This window comes from Sinocyclocheilus rhinocerous, unplaced genomic scaffold (genome assembly GCF_001515625.1).
Source record: "Sinocyclocheilus rhinocerous isolate Xijiao unplaced genomic scaffold, SAMN03320098_v1.1 scaffold504, whole genome shotgun sequence".
NCBI lineage: Eukaryota > Metazoa > Chordata > Actinopteri > Cypriniformes > Cyprinidae > Sinocyclocheilus > Sinocyclocheilus rhinocerous.
The window spans coordinates 2,339,895-2,361,909 of NW_015645076.1; the positions used below are offsets into that span (position 1 = coordinate 2,339,895).

Consider the following 22,015-nt stretch of genomic DNA (forward strand, 5'->3'; position numbering starts at 1 on the left):
TTCCATTCTGGGGTGATCCAAATTGTTGGTTGTCTCCTCTGAAACCAAGTCCTCGCTCAGATATAAATGTAATAACGGCAACTACTCTTTTAAGAACCTCTGACCAGTACTGGCTCTCTGTTTCGTACTGCCGTTTCAATTCATTGTCAATTTTACCCTCCCCTGCAGTTCTTGTAATCCACACAAGCATGCATTTGCGATGCAACTCAGATCCCTCATGCTCTACAATCCGATCATTTGCATGCTTCCAATCATTAAAGCCATCAGTACTTCCAAATTTTGAATGGGCGTTGTTGTCATTTCCACCAAATAGACGGCATACAAAACAATACACCGCTCCCTTAGATGGGGAATAGAGCAGCCAATCTCGTCGCACATTTTCACCATTTACTAGTCTGCGATTAAAAATTTCAATTTATTCAATTCAATTCAAGTTTATTTGTACAGCGCTTTTCACGATACAAATCATTGCAAAGCAACTTTACAGCAAATTAATTTCTACAATATTTAGTGGTAGCTTATCAGTGGTGACTGTCAGTTAATGTACATATGGCAGAAATGTACAGAAAAATCAATTAAAGACGTAATCAAACAGACGATGAACACTATTAACAGCAATTATTATATGATGCAATCAGACTTAGAGCAAAATGTGGTAGTTATTGTCTTATGTCTGTTCTAGAGACGTTACAGCTTTTTGATAAAGCTCTAATTGGTTTTCTTTTGGAAATATGTTTCAAATTCACACTGAATGCATTAATGACTGTAAAGCATGTCTGTGTGTGTCAAAATCGTGATTAAAATTGAAATCACAAAATTTATCAAAGAAATCGCGATTTTTATTTTTATTTTTTGTCCATATCGCACAGCCCTAGTGTCATGCACATGGGCTGTCATTTTTACACTTTAAAAAAGCATTACCCTGTAAAACCGGACATATAAAATAATGGTCAAACTATTTATTGGAAATGGAACAGTTCACTGAACTCATAGACAACAAATTAAAAATAATAAACAAACAAATAAAAAATAAATATATTTGTATGGCTCATATAGTATTCTTCACTTTTATTAATAGCCCTAAACTGAGCAAAAATATGCAATTTGGGGCAGTTGCTGATATTTATATGGCCAAAATGTAAGATGAAATTCTGATAGTTTGTAATGTAAATCAAAGAGATCGAGTTCACAGCAAAAGACACATGTACCTTAACCTGAAGGAGGACGTTTTTAGAATTATACTAAAAGGCCTTTTACTTGCTAAAACAGTCTAATCAATCTATACGCTATCAATCAGACAGATGACAAAAGGCATGTGGTAGATTTTGTACAACAAGTTTTTTTTAAGCAAAGTTTTGAACATGTTGATAATTTAGAGGCCATGAATCTTGTATATCAAATATGATAGCGTAGGCTTTATAGAGTTAATACTGGGTATAAAAAAAGACTTTAATTTTCTGTAAAAAGGAAAAAAGACAGTTGTAACAACCTCTGACTAAGATGGTTATATAACAGTTCTGTAAAATTGCTTTCTGGCTTATCTAAGACTCATTATGCAGTATGCATGTAAACAGACACTCTCACCTGATCACATATCAGTTCCCATTTTTTTTCATTGTCATACTGTCTAAGGAGCCTCACTTTATCCGGAGGAAGGTTCATAGAGTTCTGAGAAGGACAGAGAGAGAGAGAGCGTTAACATTCTTTTTTTCTCATACATTTGAAGCATTCTGTACATACCATGTTCATCAAAAACACAAATGATGAAAAGCTAAATAGCTAGTCTTGAATATTCCTGAGACACCATGGATTTTTCTTTGCAAGTTGTTCAAAAACAAATATGTCACCAGGCAGTGTTTAACATATTTACTATTTTGTCCCATCTCTGATCTAAGTTCAAACATGGTTTCAGTCTGAACAGACTAAATATCTTCAGAACAGCAACATTCTCCTCTGCAACAATCAAACAGAAAATAAATATCTGCACCTTCATACAGCATATCACCAGCATTAAGAAAAACTGTCTGAATTTAATGAAAGTTTAATGACAGTGCCTCCCTAAAGGAAAAGTTCACTCAAAAAGTAGATTCTGCTGAAAATCCAAGATGTAGATGAGTTTGTTTCTTCATCAGAAGAGATTTCTGTACTACATCAGAAATATAGTATTACATCACCAATTTAGTATTGCTCACCAATGGATCCTCTGCAGTGAATGGGTGCCGTCAGAATGACAGTTCAAACAGCTTATAAAAACATCACAATAATCCACAAACAATCCTCAGGACTTCAGTCCATCAATTAACAACTTGTGAAGTAAAAAACTGTGTTCGTAAGAAACAAAAGCATTATTAATGTGTCATGTTAAAACTGTCGCTTCTGGACAAAATACCAGTCCATAACCCATAATGATGCTTCCTCGAGTGTAAAAGTCCACCATGTTCTTACATCAAAATCCACTGACATTTGCTTGATCTGTGCACATTTTACTCCTGATTATCTGGTTTTCTCTGGAGAAAGCGATACTATGGATGGAGGACTCAAATTTTACAAACATGCAACTTTTCATTTCACAAGACATTAACTGATAGACTGGAGTTGTGTGGATTACTTGTGATGTTTTCATCAGCTGTCTGAACTTTCATTCTGACGGCACCCATTCACTGCAGAGGATCCAAGTAAAGTAATGTTAAATTTCTCCAAATCCGTTCCAACGAACAAACAAACTAATTGACTTCTATGGCCTGAGGGTAAGTAAACTGTCAGCAAAATATTAATTTTTGTGTGAAATATTCTTTTAAGACATGCAGATTTAGGGAAGGAAACCAAGAATGAAGCCTTTCTTTTATACTCCATGAAATTTAGTGAAAAATATCTCCAAAGTCGTTATTACTTGTATGTTACACACTTGGTCCATATATGCTTATTCTACAAATATAAAATAATATAAAGGATTGATAGAATCAGATTAATTAATTGCATTAATTTAAATTATATTGAAATTAATTTAACTGATCCCATCAAAGATAACTGACTGAAACATACTGTTAGTTTCTCATGCTTTTTCATGTTACTTTCTGTTCTTCTATTAGGGCATAATAAGCCAAGCCCAAGATTGACTAAATGATTAATGAGAGAAAAGCTCTGGAAATCAAACAGTCTGAGCATCAAATGAAAACACAGCAGCAGTGCCCAACATGTGGAAGAGGGTGAAGAGACTTAGTTGGCTGCAAAAGCCAACTGTATTGGGACAGAATTTGTGATGCAAATCTGTGAAAACGAGGCAGCATTAACCCATTTGCATTCACTCCCCCCGCTCCGTTTCTCCTCTCTCAGGCACAAACACAGACACAAACAGACAGACATGCCCACACACATGCACGATGCACACATGGCATGAAGTGGTTATGCTGATTTGCAGACTTTAGATTCTCAATGCACTGATTAGATCTTGAGTGTTCTGTGGGCAGGTCTCTAATGTAAGCAAATGATGTGTGTCTGTTCGAAGGACAACATGAAAATCAAATCAGGGAGATAAGTAACAGATGACCTATTCTAAGTGCATTGATTAAAGACCTTTGAGAACTTCACATGTAAAGCTTGTCAAAAGAATGTGGTCTTGAATCCGTCAAATTAATCAAGGCACTGCAATCACAGACATGAACAGGACCAGCTCATATTAATAAGAAAACGGGTCTGATCAAAGTCAGTGGTACAATACAGAAACAGATAGTTACACTTTATTGATCTCCGAGGGGAAATTTAGGGTCTCTGGGGGGAAATTTGTACCACTCCAAATGTAAATTTAATAGACTGCAAACTGGATTCTGATGAGAGAATTAAATCACAGGATAGATATCATGTACATCCCTCAAGACATTATCTCGAAGAGCCTTTCTTGACAAACTGAAGCATTTCAGACCCCTTTACCAGACAACAATCAGACAGGTTGTGCCATTGGCTGAAATATCAACCAGCAAGATAATACTGACATTGTAGCTCTATCTGTATCTAAATAAGTGCAAGTGCTTTTCATGCTTCATGGGTTATTGGTTATGTTAAGTCCAGCATCTAAAGGAATCCTATAGAAAAACAAATGCAGGGAATACAGTGGCCTACAGAGCACGGACAGACTCCTTAAATCATACATGAGTGCATAATCACCGCAATAAGAAAGCATGTGTCGTGCTTTTTTCGTCACAATTCTGGTGACGCTAAAACAGCTCAAAAACCCAAAGGATTCCATAATAAAGGTACCGCGCGCCTGCAATTAGTAGCTATCATGCATGCGCAAACAGCATCAAACCAATGCACACTGCCAACCGCACACAATAGAGGCGTGTGTGCAGGCGTGGGCTGCCAGCTTCCATACTAGTTGTGCACATGATACAATTACATCGATATGGCTTTTCAGGATATAAGTGAAAATTACCAGTGCAATTGCAAATCTCTCCTCCAGTTCGGCCGGGTCCGGCATGGGCAGTTTAGGGGGTTTGCTGCCCCTCGCCCTGAAATCTGTGAGCTGAGCATCCATACTTTCTGCGTTCCCCATGTTTTTTGTCTGATGCCCAGCGACGGTAAACCCTTTGGAAAAACGTATTCAGCACCAAAATGTAATCAAGAGGCAAAAAGCAATCAAAAAAGATAGTGCAGGCTTTTTAAAGGTGACCAAACACCCTCTCCATCGATGCAAACCCGCAGAGCTCTGTATCAGATTGCGAGAATTCGACAATAGCATCCCTACATTGTTAATCCATATCTGTCGGGCCCTCAGTTCATTTTTCGGAGCTGTTGAGCATCGCTCACTCAACGGCAGCGGGTCTGAAGCTGGGCGCATTTATCTGTATCATGCACAAGAAATGCACCGCTGGAGGTTTGCGGCATGATAACGCGCATGGCTCGGACTCGGGCAGGCCAGTTAATCCGCGCTGTGTGGATGATAACAGACGGACTTCGACTAAACGCAAACTCCCCCATTCAATCCCCCACACAATGAAGCCTTTCAGCACCAATCCCCCGCTGGGGAGTGCCAAAAAGCCATGCTGAGGAGTCGAGGGGGAGGCAATGTTTTGTTCTGTTGCATGCCGGTATTTGTAGTTTGGGTATAGATATATTGTAACTTTCTAAAAATCCGACACAGAAAGTGCATTTTTTGTAGTTTATTGTAGAAACGACTGTGTTTTTATTATGTTATGTTGTGCATTATTTTATTAATTGTCTGTTTTATTTTATTATTACATTTACATCTTAGATTCTTCAAAATAGCCACCATTTCCCTTCATAATAGCTTTGCAGACGGTGGAATAGTAAGTTTTAACGGAAAAGAAGGAAAAAATAATAAATGTTATAGTATGAATTTAAGTTAGAATTACAAAGAAAATTAATATGCATAGGCTATAGCCTATTATATTATGTTTAACAAGGCAATTATGCCCTTTTAAGTCATAAAAAGTAGGCTATACTTAAAAAGCATACTTTATTGAAAAACTTTCAAACAGTCATAGTGTTTTATGTTTATGGTATTATTCATATGTGGTATTTTTATTTATTTATTTATTTATTGTATTCTTTTTATCACCATATTTTTTATCACCAAATTACCTGTGTGCTTAATATTATATGATATATTTTAATGTATAAAATATAATATATTTGCTAACAATCAAATTTTAATAGCTTGGTTGGTATATCATTAGCTATATAAACTAATGTATACAGTGTATTGTTAAATTTACATCATCTGTCATCTGTCTTTTCCACTAAAGACCTGAAGGAATCCTGATTCCTCTCCAATAATTTTAAGTTCATTAAAGACCAAAAGTATGTAGACACCTCCTTGTAATTAATGGGGTTAACTATTTCAATAATTCCAGTGATAACAGATTGTGCAGTTTTGGGAGGGTAAATTTGGGACATGTCATACAATGGATATTTCCTTACAGACTAAATGTAACTATATAGCACAAACATAAGATTACATGCGGTACATGTGAACAGTCATGATAATATACTCTTTTAAGTACACTTAATTGACCTTTAATTTGATTAATACTAAAATATATGCAAGTACAGTTTTTAAATATCCTTTTGGATTTGAAGTACACATTCAGTACAATTAAGTGCACTTCTTTTTCACAAGGGTCATGCTGTGCTTTGTGATAGTGATAGAAAAATAGTGGCATTGCGTGCCAATATGATGAAAATCGATATCTCTAAATAACTGTAATTTTGATAAACAAACAACATAAATGTCACAAAAGCACAGAAGGCAAACACTTTATTTATATATCCACAGAAAATCGCTGCCAATTATGCTGAATAAACCAAAACTAACATACAGGGCCACTTAGATTAGTTGATTTCTGTTATAAGTTTTAATATCTTCTGATGTGATGGGAAATGCAAAGTTAAGTGAAAAATCAAAAGATAAGACAAAACAGCTTTAATTCTATGACTAATTCATTCTCAGAGAATAGTGCAGACACTCAAAGGCAGCAGAAGCCTGTATGGGGTTTATAAATATCATATGAGGGGGTTGTATTGCAGGTTCCTGCACAAAATTCACCTCATTGCTCTGTCATGCAAGTGAATTTACTCAAATCGGGCAAAATGAATTCAAAGTGCAAACAGCACAGACAGTTCTTTGTATTTCAGGAGTCTAATGATGGTCACTTTCTTCTATCATTAACTACATTCAATCATTTAGCAACAATAATTCTTATAACTATTAAATAAAGCATAATAATATAATCATTAGTTAATATCTTCATACAGTAAGGTCTCCAACAGTATTTCAATTGACTTCATATTGATTCTGTCACCATATAGACTAGACTATTGTTATTTGAGGAAGCACTGTCGTGTTTATACCACTAGATTGCACTGCAGTGCAGACCTAAAATGTCAAATGTGCGCACAAAAGTATACTGACTCACAAAATTACTGACATGGATGATTTCAATGTAATGATAAAACAAGTGGTGGATTTTTTTTTCATTGCATCAAATGGTTGCAACTTGCTATACAGGCATGGTTGTCACATTTAGTTTTGTAGTCCCTTTTGGTAAATCAGTCGGGACAATTGTCTGGACAGAATGGCACAAGCTGGAATGTCTTTGATCATGGCAAACAGTTTTACCCCAAAACAGTTGCTCTTTCCAAACTATTCTAGGCAGTAAGAAGAAATATGAAGATGGTGTAAAAAAGAAGAATCGAAATGGTGTCAAATGTTTAAGACATTCATAGTTCCTGTGGTATTCAGTCATTCTCCTCCTCTATCTCACATCATCCTTCACTTCTCCATCATTATCCACTCCTGTTTCCATCATTATTCAATCCTCTTCCTCTACTTCACCGTCACCCTCTCCTTCCTCCTCCTGCATAAACTCCACCAACAGTTCAGCAGTACAGGAGGCCTCTCCCAGACTGTTGACGGCTTTGCAGGTGTACTTGGCATCATCATCGGGACAAATCTCTGAGATCACCAGGCTACAGTGACCATCCTCTTCATAGTCAATCTGGAAGTGACGTGTCTCCTTAATAGGCTGCTCGTCCTTGTACCATACAACATCAGGGTCTGGGTAGCCTTTGTGTTCAGAAAACACAGTAAATCAGTAATAAAAATAAAAAATAAAAATAAAAATTCAACTCAAATGCAAGTGGACCACACAGCAACAGTCATTTACCTATGGTCTACCAACGATTAACCCTAAGGGCATATATTTAAATATCAATATAAAGAGTAGTGGACCATATGGTGTAAGTGTAAACATTATGAATCATACCCAGCTCTAATTTGCTAATTTTCTGGCTCATGATGATCAAATCTCTAACCAAACTGCCAGGCCTTTTCATTATTTGTGACTTTTGAACATTACCATATCACATGGAGAGAAGAAGGTAAAAACAATTCTCACAATATAGGTAGAGAAAAGGATATCATCAACTATTTTCATTTTAAATCCTAAAGGAGATTAATTTGAAGGTAAGAGAGGTACCCTCGATCTTGCAGTCAAAGCGGGCAGCACTGCCTTCCACCACTTCTACATCCTGTATGACAGAGGAGAAGCTGGGGGCCGCAGGGGTGCGGTTTTCATCCTCCACACTCTCAAGGAACGTTGCAGGAGGCTCTTCTAAACACACACACATTTATTTATATGCAATCAATATTTTAACGTATATGACATTTATTATGCAGTGTTCAGCATCAGTATTGATAATTGGTTGCTGGACCATTACCGTCAGTTGGGGAACTTTTCTTTGGGCCGATTCCTCCTAACATTCCCATAGAGCTGAACCTGGAGATGGCTCGCACTGCATTCCCTGTTTTCTGCATAGATACTCTCAAACATGAAGACTAAGCTCTGTCCCTTCCACCAAGAAAACAGTTTCCCATGCAATTCTTTGTCTAACAAATAATTCAAAATAAACGCCAGTGCTCTCACCTGCCAGCGGCGTCTCAGTATGTACTTCTTCATTCTCTCTTTGGACAGTTGTTTAGCCTCCATATTTCTGGTGTCCTGTTTGAGCCAAGAGTGCTCCAAACACTGAGCGCAGGTCAATCTGGCCCTACGGAGTGGCATTTATAGGTTCACAGAATCCAGATCAAATGCTTAAAGTCGTCTTCTCAACATTCAGAATGAACTAAATTTGAGTGATAATTTACTTTGCCCATTACAACCTCTATTTACAATAATGTACATTTTACTGGGTTCTTTGTTAGTTGTTAGGGGTCTATGTCAAGAGTTCAAGAAATGTCAAGAAGCTGTTCAAGAAATGTGCTTCCTGTCCATCTATAGAGTGCTCTGCAAAAGTATTTGTTTAACTTGGAACAATGTTGGTATTTCCATAAAAATGAGCATGTTTCTGAATCAAAAACTAAGTTTAACTTACCTCATGTCCTTTTTTAGGAGACTGCCGATGAAGTCTTTTGCCTGATCTGAAATCTCATCAAACGCCTCATCCTCAAAATCCCAGGTGGCTGAGGTGACATTGGCAAGGGTTTCATTGTCATTTTCTCCCATGAATGGAGAAAGACCACTGACACTGAAGGTAAACAAGAGGAAGGGTATTAGGCAATAATCTTTGATTCTGTTAGCGCACATATATAACAGAACTAAAAGCATCCCTTATTGTAAACATTTTTTTCCTGGTCCCAAGACATATGAGAATGAAAAAATATACACTGTCATTTAAAATTTTGGGGTCAAAAAGATTTTAAAAAATTAAATTAATAAAAATATTAATGTATTAAAAATATTTTTTTACCCAAATTTTTTAATTCAGCAAGGATGCATTAAATTGATCAAAATAAATAAATAATTAAATAAATGCTGTTTTTTGTATTTGTCAAAGAATTGTTTAAAAATGTACCACAGTTTCCACAAATAATTATGTAGCAATGCTAAAAAAAAAAAAAATTCAGCAAATTAGAATGGTTTCTGAAGGATCATGTGACACTTAAGGCTGGAGCTGCTGCAAATTCAGTTTTTGACAGGAATAAATTACATTTTAACCTCCTGAGACCCTGCATCCTCGTGTGAGGACATTTTATTTAAGTGAATTTCTCTGAGACTATACATGCCACAGTTTTAAGTCTGAATGTCCTGTACAGAGCACATTCAGGGCTTTTCAGAGATACTAAATGTTTGGATGTTTCACTATGACCACTCACTCTCCTTGGTCTTCAAAAATGTCTGATATTAATTTAGTGACACTCTTAGCCTGATAGTTTCAGGCATTCTCGTCTGCAATATTTAAAACATTCAAATTATTTGGAAATTTGTCTTTTGTGACTACACTTATGCCATCAGGACAGTTTAGCAGTTCATAGCATCAAAAAGATGTTTAGGAAAGTGTTGAGGTGTTATTTATTTATTTTTTTAATAGCTATTTAGTGTTTTGGAAAAAAAGACAAAAAAAACGGCCTTTTACCACACGGGGCCATTAGCCTCTTGTAACCTGAAGATAAAAGTAACTGACACTAGTCAGTTTAAATATTTATACTCTACCTCCAAGGAATCAAAATTGTGTTTATATGATAAATTGAAAACGCAAGCTTGTAAAGCGCGTTGTCCAAAAACTAATAATGGTCTTAAAAGGAAATGTTTCCAGTCCTCAGCATTGATTTCTTTGTCTTTACATGCCACGGTTGTTAGCGACTGTTGGACGAGTGATACCGATGTAGCTCAGATACTGATTTATCACTCACAGAATGTAACAGATGACGCCAATACTCCACATGTCTGTCGGGTAGCTGATAGCCTCATAGTTGATCACTTCAGGAGCTACAAACTCAGGAGTTCCAAACAGAACCTTCAGCGAGCCAGAATGCTCTGAAAAAAGAAAGAATTAAAACTGGGCCAGAAAACCATGCAGACTCAGTTTGTTTTTGCAGTTGTTTGCACTTGTTTACCTAGCCTTCGAGCAAGTCCGAAGTCAATGAGCTTGATCTTGCTTCCTGTCTTGTTGATGCACATGATGTTCTCGGGTTTGAGGTCCAAGTGGACAATGCCCTGCTTGTGGATAAACTGGACTCCATCAATGATCTGCAGCATGTACTTAATCACCTCTCGCTCAGTCAGCTCGAAATCCTCATCAACGATTCGCTCAAACAACTCGCCGCCAGAAATCCTGCAGCCAATGGGGACCACAATGACATTATCGTTAAGTGACGCTAACCAATCACTGTCAGACTGCGATCTCAGTGCATTAGAACTGTTTATACACATTCCATTTAACAACCAAATGAACAGTGTCTGCGCCTGGAGTGCTAAACAATTCTCTTACAGAGATTTAATTCTGGGCTATTTTCCATCATGGCTGCCAAGCTGAAGCAGAGAACATCCACGCTGTCCTCTCCCCACCTCTCTGTTTCTCCATCTCACTATATAAGGACATGTGACATGCACTTCTCCAATCAAAGGATGCTGGATTTTACATTCCACTCTCACCATAAAAAGCTAAACTGTTGGAATGATTTAAAGAAACAGCTACCAAACATTTCAGCCTGTTCAAAGACACCAGGGAACACAAGGTAGGTTCACCAAAGCGACCTAACATGATCATCACTCCCAACCTGGAACATGACTGATGGCCTTTTTATGAAAGCTTTTATTCAGTCAACCTATATCACATTAGTCTTTCTGCTTAGAAGACAGAAGATAGGTTAGGGACTCACATTTCCAATACCATGACCAAGTCAGATTTTCCCTCAAAGGCATCCACACACTGCACCAGTTTGGGGTGGTGGAGGCTGTTCATGATGCCAATCTCCTGCCTCACATTTTCTTTTTCCTTCTGTGAGAATGCCTTGATGAACTTCCCTGCCCATACCTTCTTGGTGGACTTTTCTACAAGTTTGAAGACTTGACCAAATTTCCCCCTTGTTGAGATAGGAGAAAGGCAATGTGAATTTGAAGAAAAACCTGGTATAGTAAATCCAAAATGATATGTTATATTGATATGGTTGATGATGGATATGACAGATGCATCTCTTACGTTCCTAAGCGGTCCTCTATATTATAGAAATCCTTAACGCTACAGTCTTTCTTAATGACCACATCTCTGTATTCTGGTTCTTTCTCCTCATCTGTGAAATGAACAGGATATGTATCAGACTGACCATGTGGGAGTCATGTTAGTAAACTCTGGATTCAAGAAGGATGGAATGGTGGGATAATTGCTTTGAACTTCATACCATCATCAGACACAGTGGCTCCAACTTCCTCCTTTTCCTTTTTCTCTGGAGAAAAAAAATATACGAATGTTTATGAAAAAATATGAAAGCTTAGTTTTTAAGTAGTGCATTAGCTCATCACATTTATACTTTTGGGGTTCAATATATGTTTTCCAATTAAACCTGAACAAAATCTGGCTTTTGGAAAAAAAAGAAAAGAAAAAAGTAAGGTGTTAGTCCTTCTCCCATCCTATGTGTAGTTCCCCTTTTTTCATTTTATTCTGTATTTCTGTATAATGTGTATATACATTTCATTTGACAATTTTAAATTCTCTGTGTGTATTACATTTAACAACGATCTTACAATATGTGAAATGTGATGTATCAAATGCATTGATACGTTTGATACATTTCAAATAATATTGATATAATATACAATAAAGTGCATTTGATACCTTACATTTTTTATAATATTGATTGTATATTATGGATAATATTGATTCACTCATATAATGTTATGTTGTAAGATCATTGTTAAATGTAACATACAGTGGGTACGGAAAGTATTCAGACCCCCTTAAATTTTTCACTCTTTGTTATATTGCAGCCATTTATATATATAATCTAATCAATTTGGCAGAACATTAATACATTTGACATTACATTTGATTAAATATTGTATAATATTGATAATATTAATTTATACATATGATATTATAAGACTTGTGGGGTTCATACCAGCTCAAGTGATGCTGCCATAAATTTGATAGAACATTAAAACATTTGATACATAACATTTGATAAAATATTGTGTAGTATTGATAATATTAATTTATACATATAATATTATAAAATGTGTGGGTGTTTATGCCAGCTTGAGTGATGTTGCCATAGTTTCATAGAATATTAATAAATTTAACACATTACATTTGATAAAATATTGTATAGTATTGATAATATTAATTTATGCATATGATATTATAAGACTTGTGGAGTTTATACCAGCTCAATAAATTCTGAAATTCATGTACATTTCTCAACGTTTCATTAAAATTGTTATAATGATGATATAATTTGTCATGAAAATGTTTGTATTATAGCAGAAAATAATGCAAAATATAGGCATTTTCACTATAGTGGCTTCAGACTTTTGGACCCCACTGATTCTTCCTCAGTCAACAGTAACAGAATGTATCTCACTATTAAGCAGATGTTCTTTCTCACCTGTTACCTCCTCCACTCCCACTTTAATGGGCTCAGATTCTGCACTGGGCTCTCCAACTCCATACACATTAACAGCTCGAACACGGAATTTATACTGACGGTCAACGAGAAGGTTCTGGGCGTGGTATGAGGTGCTGTTACAGGAAGTGAGGTCATTCCATGTGTTGTCAATGGAATTCCAGATCTCCAGGTTGTAGGACTGGACAATGCTTCCTCCATCGTAAGTGGGACCGTACCAGGAGAGGGTGAGTGAGGACCTGCGGATGTCAGAGGCAGCAGGGATGCCGGCTGGGGGATCTGGCTTATCTGGGACACAGATTTACATTGGAGAGGTCAGTAATAGTAGGACAGCAATGCATAGAAAGTAGAAAGCAATGCATAGAAAGATAGGGAGACTACTAGTAAATATCGTTTGTTAATATGTTTTATCAAAATGCAAACGCATATATTCTTACTGCTGATATTTAAGGAATAGTCCACCCAGATTTTGTCATCATTTACACATTTAAACATAAAAGAAGATATTTTGAAGAATGCTGTCCACCAAACAATTTCGGTTCCCTTTGACTTCCATTGTATGGACAAAAACAAACAAACAAACAAACAAACAATGGGTCAATGTAAACCAAACTGTTTGGTTACCAACATTCTTCATATCTTATAAAAAATATATATATATAAAATAAAATAAAATGAACGAATGAATGAATAATAAATAAATAAATAAAGTTGCAACAGTTATGATCTATATCAAAGTTTTTTTCTACTGTTTCAGGGTTTAAAATCATAAAATGGCCAAAAGGTAGAGCTTTGCAAAATGCAAATATAGTTACACACACAATGATGCAATACAGTCTCTCATAATCCCATCTTCCTCCTTCACTCTTCTCATTGTATGTCACTTCCTGTTTTTGTTTACTCCCATACCTACGATGGTGAGGTTGAGTGAAGCCTGCTTGGTGCCGAATTTATTCTGGAGTTCTAGAGTGTAGCAACCACAGTGATCCTGGTCACTTGCTGCGATTGTCAGCTGACTGCTGTTCTCTGTGGTCTCTATGGAAATGCCTCCACTTCCTGACTGGAACTAAACAGGAGAAGAGTATACAATGTCAGAAATCACTATAAAGAGTTGCCTTTATTTAAAATGGTTTGAGAACCACTGATCTGTCATCGTACAAACTCTCTGTCCTTTCCCAACCCTTCCTACCGGCTTTTTAAATTTGAGCCAGGTGCAAGTTATGGGTGCCGTCCCTCCAAAGTTGCCCAACAGCTCCACCTTTTCTCCTGCCCTGATCTTCTGATCTCCAGGGAACTGCAGTAACTGAGGCGGAGAACCTGCATGGCATCACAAGTTAACATATGTTCATATTCAACTCTCTCATGGAAAATAATTATTCCATATTTTCTCTTTCTGTCTACTATTATTAGAATTTTGCAAGACTAAACAGGAGAAGAGTATACAATGTCAAAAATCACTATAAAGAGTTGCCTTTATTTAAAATGGTTTGAGAACCACTGATCTGTCATCTTACAAACTCTCTGTCCTTTCCCAACCCTTCCTACCGGCTTTTTAAATTTGAGCCAGGTGCAAGTTATGGGTGCCGTCCCTCCAAAGTTGCCCAACAGCTCCACCTTTTCTCCTGCCCTGATCTTCTGATCTCCAGGGAACTGCAGTAACTGAGGCGGAGAACCTGCATGGCATCACAAGTTAACATATGTTCATATTCAACTCTCTCATGGAAAATAATTATTCCATATTTTCTCTTTCTGTCTACTATTATTAGAATTTTGCAAGACAGCTTATCACACAAGAACATGAATCTGTACATGGCCTTCAGGTCAAATATTCCTTGGGCCTGTATGATTATTTAAGGGTAATCCTACCCTGTTTGGCGGGAGCTGGTTTCTTCTTTATTCTGGCTTCATCTGCAGAAGATATAGAGCATGTTTTGACATAATATATACGGCACCTACTGTATCTTTAGAGATATAAATGTACATAATTATTAAAATGAACATTTCATTAAAATGCATAGTTCAACAAATAATGAAAATGATGTAATTTACTCATCCTCATGTTCTTTTAAACCTGTACGACTTTCTTTTATGGAACATAAAATGAGATATTTAGAAGAATGTTGGTTATCAAATAGTTTTTGTTACAATTGACTTTCACTGTATGGATTAAAAAGCTGAGACATTTATCAAAATATCTTATTTTTTAGCTCCTAAAAACAAAGAAAGTCATACAGGTTTGGATTGGCATGAGGGTGAGTAAATTATGACAGAAATTAAATTTTTGGGTGAACTTTCCCTTTAAGAGGAGGTACTACAAGCACAAATAATGATTTTGGAAGGATTTAACAATTTTGACACTTTTATGTGACATTTCATGTTATTGTAATTGTAACATGATATCTAATGTTTTTATTTATGAATTTATTCATGAATAGATTTATATTTTTTTATGATAGCAATGAGTGAACTTTGTCAAAGATGTATTTGAAAGTCTTTTTTTCTTGTTATGTTATGGGATATTATATCTTAAAAATGTCAAAACAACAACAACAACAACATTAATCTTTATCCACATCACGTTCTTTTATATATTGGTTATGTAACAAAGCTATTTACAAAGAAAAAATATGTTATGTCTAATATGCAATTTGCATGTTTGAAAAAATTTAATGGGTGAAGTCACAATACATCATCTTGTTATTATGTGTATTTTAATAGCGCAAGTTTGAATGTAATTGTTTATTCCTCCCCTTTAAAATGATAAATAATACACTTTCTATTTCATATTGTCAAACAATTCACTAACTAACCCTGCTTATATTATATTCTATTTATATATCATTTTACACCATGTCAAAGGAAATAACTAGTCAATATTCATCTACTGAGAACTGACAGGGGTTCTAAGGAAACTGTTGCTCCTGATCAGCATCCAGGGAGAGAGTGTCTGTGTGGACACTGTGTCTTGCTGGAATTCCCCTTATACGGACATACTAAATTTAGGGTCTCCAAAGATCCAGGAAGCAGTGGCTCTCTCTCTCCACTATTTATTTAATCGCCGTCAAGAAACAATGCAACATGTAAACCCCACTAATACTCCAGCACAGTCCAAACAGAGAGGCAGAGAAAGGGGGAGAACAGAGGTGAGGAAGACAGAGAGGACAGTCAGATCTTTATGTGTTTCAGCTCACAGAAGTCTGCCATTTTAGGCCTTCTCTTCATCTTCAATTGCTTCTTTCCTATCTTTCATGTTCTCTCTTATGGTTGGACACACATAAGCTTTTTCCACAAGCACTGTGGGAATACAATGTACTCTATTCTGGTATTTGCCAATAACATGCTTTTTGTGCACTAAATTGTAAATCACTTTGACATTGTTTGTTAAGAATATAACTGCAATGTAAATGTGAGCCACTTAGTGGTCTTAGATGCTGCTATGCTTATTAAATACTAGAAGAACAAATGCAGCAGTACTGGTTGCCTATTGTTCCAAAACACTGTCGGCTGAGTTTATTTTCTACTATCGTGATCACATGGATTAAAATGTAGGATCTAGTGTGATCATTTGTTAAAAGCTGGAACAAAAACAAACAGGCAAACCATTTGAGCACTATAGATACAATCTGCATTCAGATACTGTGGGATGGAATTCCTCTCTGGGAGTCTATAGAGTGCACATGATGGCCATTGTTCCTGTCTGTAAGGTCATCTTCTCACATGACAAATATTTTTGAAAGGGAAATTGGGATTAAATGTGCACTAAATATGTAGCAGAATTAAGGACTAAATGCTTTTGCCAACCATTTCAGATGATTAAGGACAACATAAGGAGAAAATGGACATTAATAGTGAGTGATTGTGGTTTTTGGAAGGTTACTAAAATATTAATTACATATGGTCATCCTCAAAGAGGGGTAAAACCAACACAAGGCCTATTTACAGTATGCCAAGACTGAATATTTGTTGTAAATGTTCGTTGTAGACAAGATTTTGAATATAAACAATGGATTCCTGTATATGTGACCCTGGACCACAAAACCAGTCATAAGGGTCAATTTTTCGAAATTGAGATTTATACATCATCTGAATGCTGAATAATAAGCTTTCCATTGATGCATGGTTTGTTAGGATAGGATAATATTGGGCCGAGATACAACTATTTGAAAATCTGGAATCTGAGAGTGCAAAAATTTTTTAAAGTTTTAAAGTCACCTTTAAAGTTGTCCAAATGAAGTTCTTAGCAATGCATATTACTAATAAAAAATTAAGTTTTAATATATTTACAGTAGGAAATTTACAAAATATCTTCATGGAACATGATCTTTACTTAATATCCTAATGATTTTTGGCATAAAAGAAAAATCAATAATTTTGACCCATACAATGTATTTTTGGCTATTGCTACAAATATACCCCAGCGACTTAAGACTGGTTTTGTGGTCCAGGGCCACATATAAAGAGATATACTACATTATAAATCTCAGATGATTGTTTACATCATCACAAAATGTAACTATATTATCGCCCAGCTCTTTTTATAAAGTTGGAAGTATGTCCAACTTTGTCCGCATGTATATCCGCATTTATCCACATATGTACATATACTTATGTATTGTACATAGGCCAATATGTACTATATAGAATATCTCCACTGCTTGTATCGTCGCAAAATGTAAAGTATATTACCACTCAGCTCTAATTTGGTTAATACGATTATAAGGCATGACCTGACTTGACTTTATTTGACTTTTCCTGTAAGGGTGCTTTCATAAATGGATAATTCACCCAGGTATGAAAATTCTGTCATTGTTTACTCATCCTCAAATTGAAACCTTTAGGACTTTCTTTCTTCAGTGGAGCACAAAAGGAGTTATTTATAACTTAATGTCCAAGCTGCTCCTTTTCATACACTCAATGTCAATGGTGACCATGAAAACTTGGAATATAGTCCATGAGATTTGTGGACTACTTTTATGTATAATTTTTGGTGCTTGTCAACCCTTGGTCCCCATAAACTTTAATTATATGGAAGAGAGGAGCATGAACATTCTTCAAAATGTCACCTTTTATGTTCCACAATTTGGAAGACATGTAGATGAACACGATTTGGTAATGCCATGAGGTTGAGAAACAGATTAATAACTTTTTATCCCTTTAAAAATAAACTAGTAACAGCTCAAGTAAATAGGCCACAACATGTGTTCTTACTCACGTTCTGTAGTGGGAGTTGCAGAAGAGCTCTTCCTGTTTTTCTTATCTGCTGATGGGTCTGAAGGATCTAGAGGAATGTAATAAAAATTAATATAACAATATTTTTCCTCCTTTTTGTTTAAAATAAATCCTAATTATGAGTTCTGGGAGGAATTTGGCATTGTTAGTCTTTTTATTGGTAATGCACCCTCACTCAATACTATGTTTCTAATGACATGAATAAGGAGAAGTCTAAGGAAAGACAGGACACTTACCATCTACCGTGACCATACAGGAACACTCTGCTTTACCATGTGCATTCTCTGCCTTACATGTGTAGCGTCCTTCGTCCTCTGGTAGAGCCTTGTCGATTGTAAGTGAACACTTTTCACCTGATGTAAAACAAGAGGTAGCATTGAATGACAAGTGTGTATCATCCTTCCAAACACGTAGCAGCTGACAACAGAATTGTTTTATGATTGAAGTTTTGTTTTCAATCTTGGTATTCATTTAAATCTAAATGTTGGGCTTATGCTCTGCAAAGACTAAATCTCTCATGCCAGCTATTATGAGACCATAAAAAACTATTGCAGCTTTACTATTATATAAAGGATACTTGATTTCCAAGCATAAATTCAAAAGCTGAATTTTAAAGAAGGATTGACATATATTATCCAATAAACTTCCAATTTTAAAGTTGTTTTCCATAAATATATATTTTTATTATTTAATTCTTTATTTAACAGGGACAATTAGCTACAGAGCTAAATTTCATCTGCTGTCCCTGGGCATCAATGTAATAGCATATACAATAAAAAAAATTTAAAGATAATAAATATAATCCCTCACATAGAAACTGCAACCCACATTACTACAAAACATCCCCCTGTAATAGAAAGTAAGATCCCCCAAATTATGTAACCTTTTCAAAACACAAGAATATTCAATGATCAAACCTGACTCATCTTTAACCATATTTTCAAATGTAGCTTAAACTGTGCAAAAGTAGGAAACTCTCTAATATTAATTGGTAAATTATTCCAGTTATTAACAGCTCTTACAGAAAAAGCTGAACGACCAAAATCAAGAACTCTAAAATGCGCTTCACAATCACCACAAAGCTCTTGTTTGTCTTATATTTTCAGTGCGAGAAGAAACAAATGCTTTCAAGGGTGAGCGTGCAAGGTTATTAACAATTTTGTACATAAACAACAATTGTAAAACATAACAAAATTGTCAAAAGTAAAAAAATAAATAAAATAAAAAATTATAAAACAGTGATGATATCTATTAGGTTTCTTGTCAAATACTGTTAAAGCATTTTTATATAAGGTATATAAAGTTCTAAGAGTAGATTTTCCTGCTTGTGACCATGAAGTATAATCCAATAGGAGAAATGAGAAAAAAATAACCTCTTAAAGTTAGCATAACTTTCAACTTGTCTTAAATCCTAAAAGGGGATGCTTAATGAATTTATTGGATTGTTTCAAATATTAAGCCTGTAATTTTCTTCTTAAGAAAAAAAAAATTTAAGAACACTATTCACTATTAACTAATATGTGTTCCCTAATCTAAAGTGCTACCAAAAAAAGAAAAAAGAAAAAAGAGGTGTTTTTGAGAAAGTATTTGAAAACTTAGAACTGAAGAATTTCTCAATAATCACATTTTCACAATTTAACATTCTTACAAACTAAAAGGCCCCTGCTTTCTAAACATAAAATCCACCAGAACAACTGAAAACCTAAAGCACTGGATAATGCATTAGTGCAGGGAACACCCATTACATCCCTGTTTGATTTAGCGGGAATCCTCTATTGCTATTTCAGAACTGTCTAATTGCGACCCAGATCATCATTCTGTCTCATGTCAGTGGAAAGGCTTAGAGAGACCTTAAATCCTCAGATCGAATAACCTAATGTGAATGAGCTCAAAGAACCAAGATAACATCCCTGAGCGCTCCAGTTGGCAATGAATCAGGCTCAGCTTTAAGATCATTCCTCTCAGCATGTGATTTACAACACAGCTCAGAACACTAAAGTAGGGAATTTGGGAAGAAAGGTTTTAAACCTGTCCTCATCATTAAATAACTCTACAGACCCAAGGTTATCACGTTTCATTGGAATTGTCTGTCACATTTATTAAACGTCTATTAATCAAAAGACTTAAAGAACTGTGTAGAAAAAAAAAGATCAATAGTATTTTGCATTGTAATTGTGAAAAAGTGGTTAAACGTATCTACTTTCATACCTTCCTGTGATAAGATAATGAACTTGGATGCCTTCACAATTTTCCCATCAAGAATCCAGGTGATGACAGCTTGGGGGTCAGAGGTCACCTGACACTCTATCCTCAGCCTCTCTCCATCCACCGCAGTGATGTCACCGAGGGGCTGTTTGAAAATGGGCAGCTTTCCTGCATCCTTCTCTCCTCCATTCACAACTTTAGCCTTTTTGTCATTTGTCTCTGCCATCTGTCCATCATTTGTCTTCTTCTCTGGGCTGGCTTTCTCCTTTTTTTCAGTTGTCCCTGCATCCGTGCTGCTGGCTTTTTTCTCGGTTGCTTCGTTAACCTTTTTATCAATTGCACTGCCATTTACACCATTGACACCGCTTTGCTTTTCCTTCTGGGGTGTCTTGGGTGCTAGTTTTGATGAATTCTGTTCATTTTGCTCAGTCTTCTCTGGTTCTGGTGCTTGCTTCTTGTTCAGGACAGACCTGAAGTCTGAAGGTGCACTGCTTGGAGGTAGTGTGGCAGCAGATGCTTTGGGTGAACCATCTTTCTTGTTGAGGAATGATCTAAAGTCAACCTTTGTTGGGGTGCTTGTCTTGATCTCAGACCCTGGCTTAGGCCCCGAACGGGGCTTTAGAGCTGCCCTAAAGTCTGTCATCTGGCTTCCTTTGCTAACCCCTAGAAATTAAAACCAAATATATGAAATCTCCTTTCGTCAATTGCTCTCAGCTCCTTTGGTAGGGGTTTCTTGCAGTTCCACAAGCTGTAAATAGATACGGGTGTCCAGTTGTATGAACGATCCCACTGATCCAGTGACTTTGTGGAGGTCCTGCTCTGTCTGTGGCTTCCAGTCACTGTGCAACTCTCTGTTCTTCCCACTCCTGGGACAACCCCTCTGGACCAGAATGAAAGAGGGAGGAGAGAATTGAGAGTAGACAGAGGACATACAGAGGGAAGGAGAGAGATATATGAGGGTGGGGAGTGGAATTGGATTGTTTAAAACCTTAGGCTCCATTCTATAATAGGTTAATTGGAGACATGAACACATTTCATATCTATGTGGCATCAAAGGGGGGAGCGCCGTTGCCTTATTAGGGAAACACTTCCAGTGCATGGGCATCAGCACAGCAGAACAGAGCTAGGAGGTAAACAGATGGCAAGATATCATCAGAATCTGATTCATTACTAGTATGTTAAGGATACAAACACAGATAAAAATCTTGAGCCTGTCAACAGTGCCTGATTTGGAATTACATTCATTAAAAAGCAAGAACTTTTTAATAATGAGAAAAGGAAGAGAATCTCACTGTTCCTTTGCTGCTTGGACAGAAACCAGAAAAGAAGTGTTCTGGTTATTCCGTTGGGTGTTTCTTTGGATGCTCCTAACTTTTTGACCTCTCTATAAATGGGGGCCCCTCATTGGACCATTTTGAAGATGCATTTCACCAATCAGAGTTGAGTTGCATGTCTGCAACAGTTTATATTAAAATGTTACATGGGCAGCCTTATATGGCTATGAACCTCTCTGTTAGTCTTCTACTCGTGCGTGTGTGTGGAAGATGGACACAACATGGGAATGTCTCCTAGATAAAATAGCTTCCTGTGCTGTTTTGCTTCACCACAAGGTGAACTGGTGAGTGAATTTTCCATTGCTGCTGGTATGAAACAGTCACACTCACA

At 36.3% G+C, this 22,015-nt stretch overlaps 2 protein-coding genes across 4 annotated transcripts in view; both read right to left on the minus strand.

The window, feature by feature from the left end:
• Positions 1 to 5,036, minus strand: part of fmnl2b (formin-like 2b) — a 36,196-nt gene extending 31,160 nt beyond the window's left edge. For 2 of the 3 annotated variants that reach the window (XM_016508981.1, XM_016508982.1), the window contains exons 1-2: positions 4,430 to 5,036; positions 1,585 to 1,668 (exon numbers count right to left, since the gene is read on the minus strand). In XM_016508981.1, the coding sequence (XP_016364467.1) occupies positions 1,585 to 1,668; positions 4,430 to 4,549 (204 nt within the window). In that variant the 5' untranslated portion in view covers positions 4,550 to 5,036. The remainder of the gene's footprint in view (positions 1 to 1,584; positions 1,669 to 4,429) is intronic. The other variant, XM_016508980.1, reaches the window with a different exon arrangement.
• A 1,111-nt stretch (positions 5,037 to 6,147) lies between these two features.
• On the minus strand, positions 6,148 to 21,194 carry LOC107705608 (myosin light chain kinase, smooth muscle-like). Its single transcript, XM_016508983.1, has 17 exons — positions 20,354 to 21,194; positions 18,382 to 18,498; positions 18,129 to 18,194; positions 14,783 to 14,824; positions 14,462 to 14,589; positions 13,826 to 13,982; positions 12,899 to 13,204; positions 11,696 to 11,740; positions 11,497 to 11,587; positions 11,177 to 11,380; positions 10,412 to 10,629; positions 10,208 to 10,331; positions 8,890 to 9,042; positions 8,442 to 8,565; positions 8,236 to 8,326; positions 7,995 to 8,129; positions 6,148 to 7,582 (listed from the first exon to the last, which is right to left on the minus strand). The coding sequence occupies exons 1-17, from the start codon at positions 20,991 to 20,993 to the stop codon at positions 7,329 to 7,331; spliced, it is 2,895 nt and encodes a 964-aa protein (XP_016364469.1). The 5' UTR covers positions 20,994 to 21,194; the 3' UTR covers positions 6,148 to 7,328.
• Positions 21,195 to 22,015: the final 821 nt, after the last annotated feature.

Coding starts and splice junctions, on each gene's coding strand:
- LOC107705608 (XM_016508983.1), bottom strand. CDS start 20,993: ATGACAGACTTTAGGGCAGCTCTAAAGCCCCGTTCGGGGCCTAAGCCA. Junction 11,381..11,496: donor ATAGAGGACCGCTTAGGAAC/GTAAGAGATGCA, acceptor TATCTCAACAAG/GGGGAAATTTGGTCAAGTCT. Junction 7,583..7,994: donor CTTTGACTGCAAGATCGAGG/GTACCTCTCTTA, acceptor CTGAACACAAAG/GCTACCCAGACCCTGATGTT.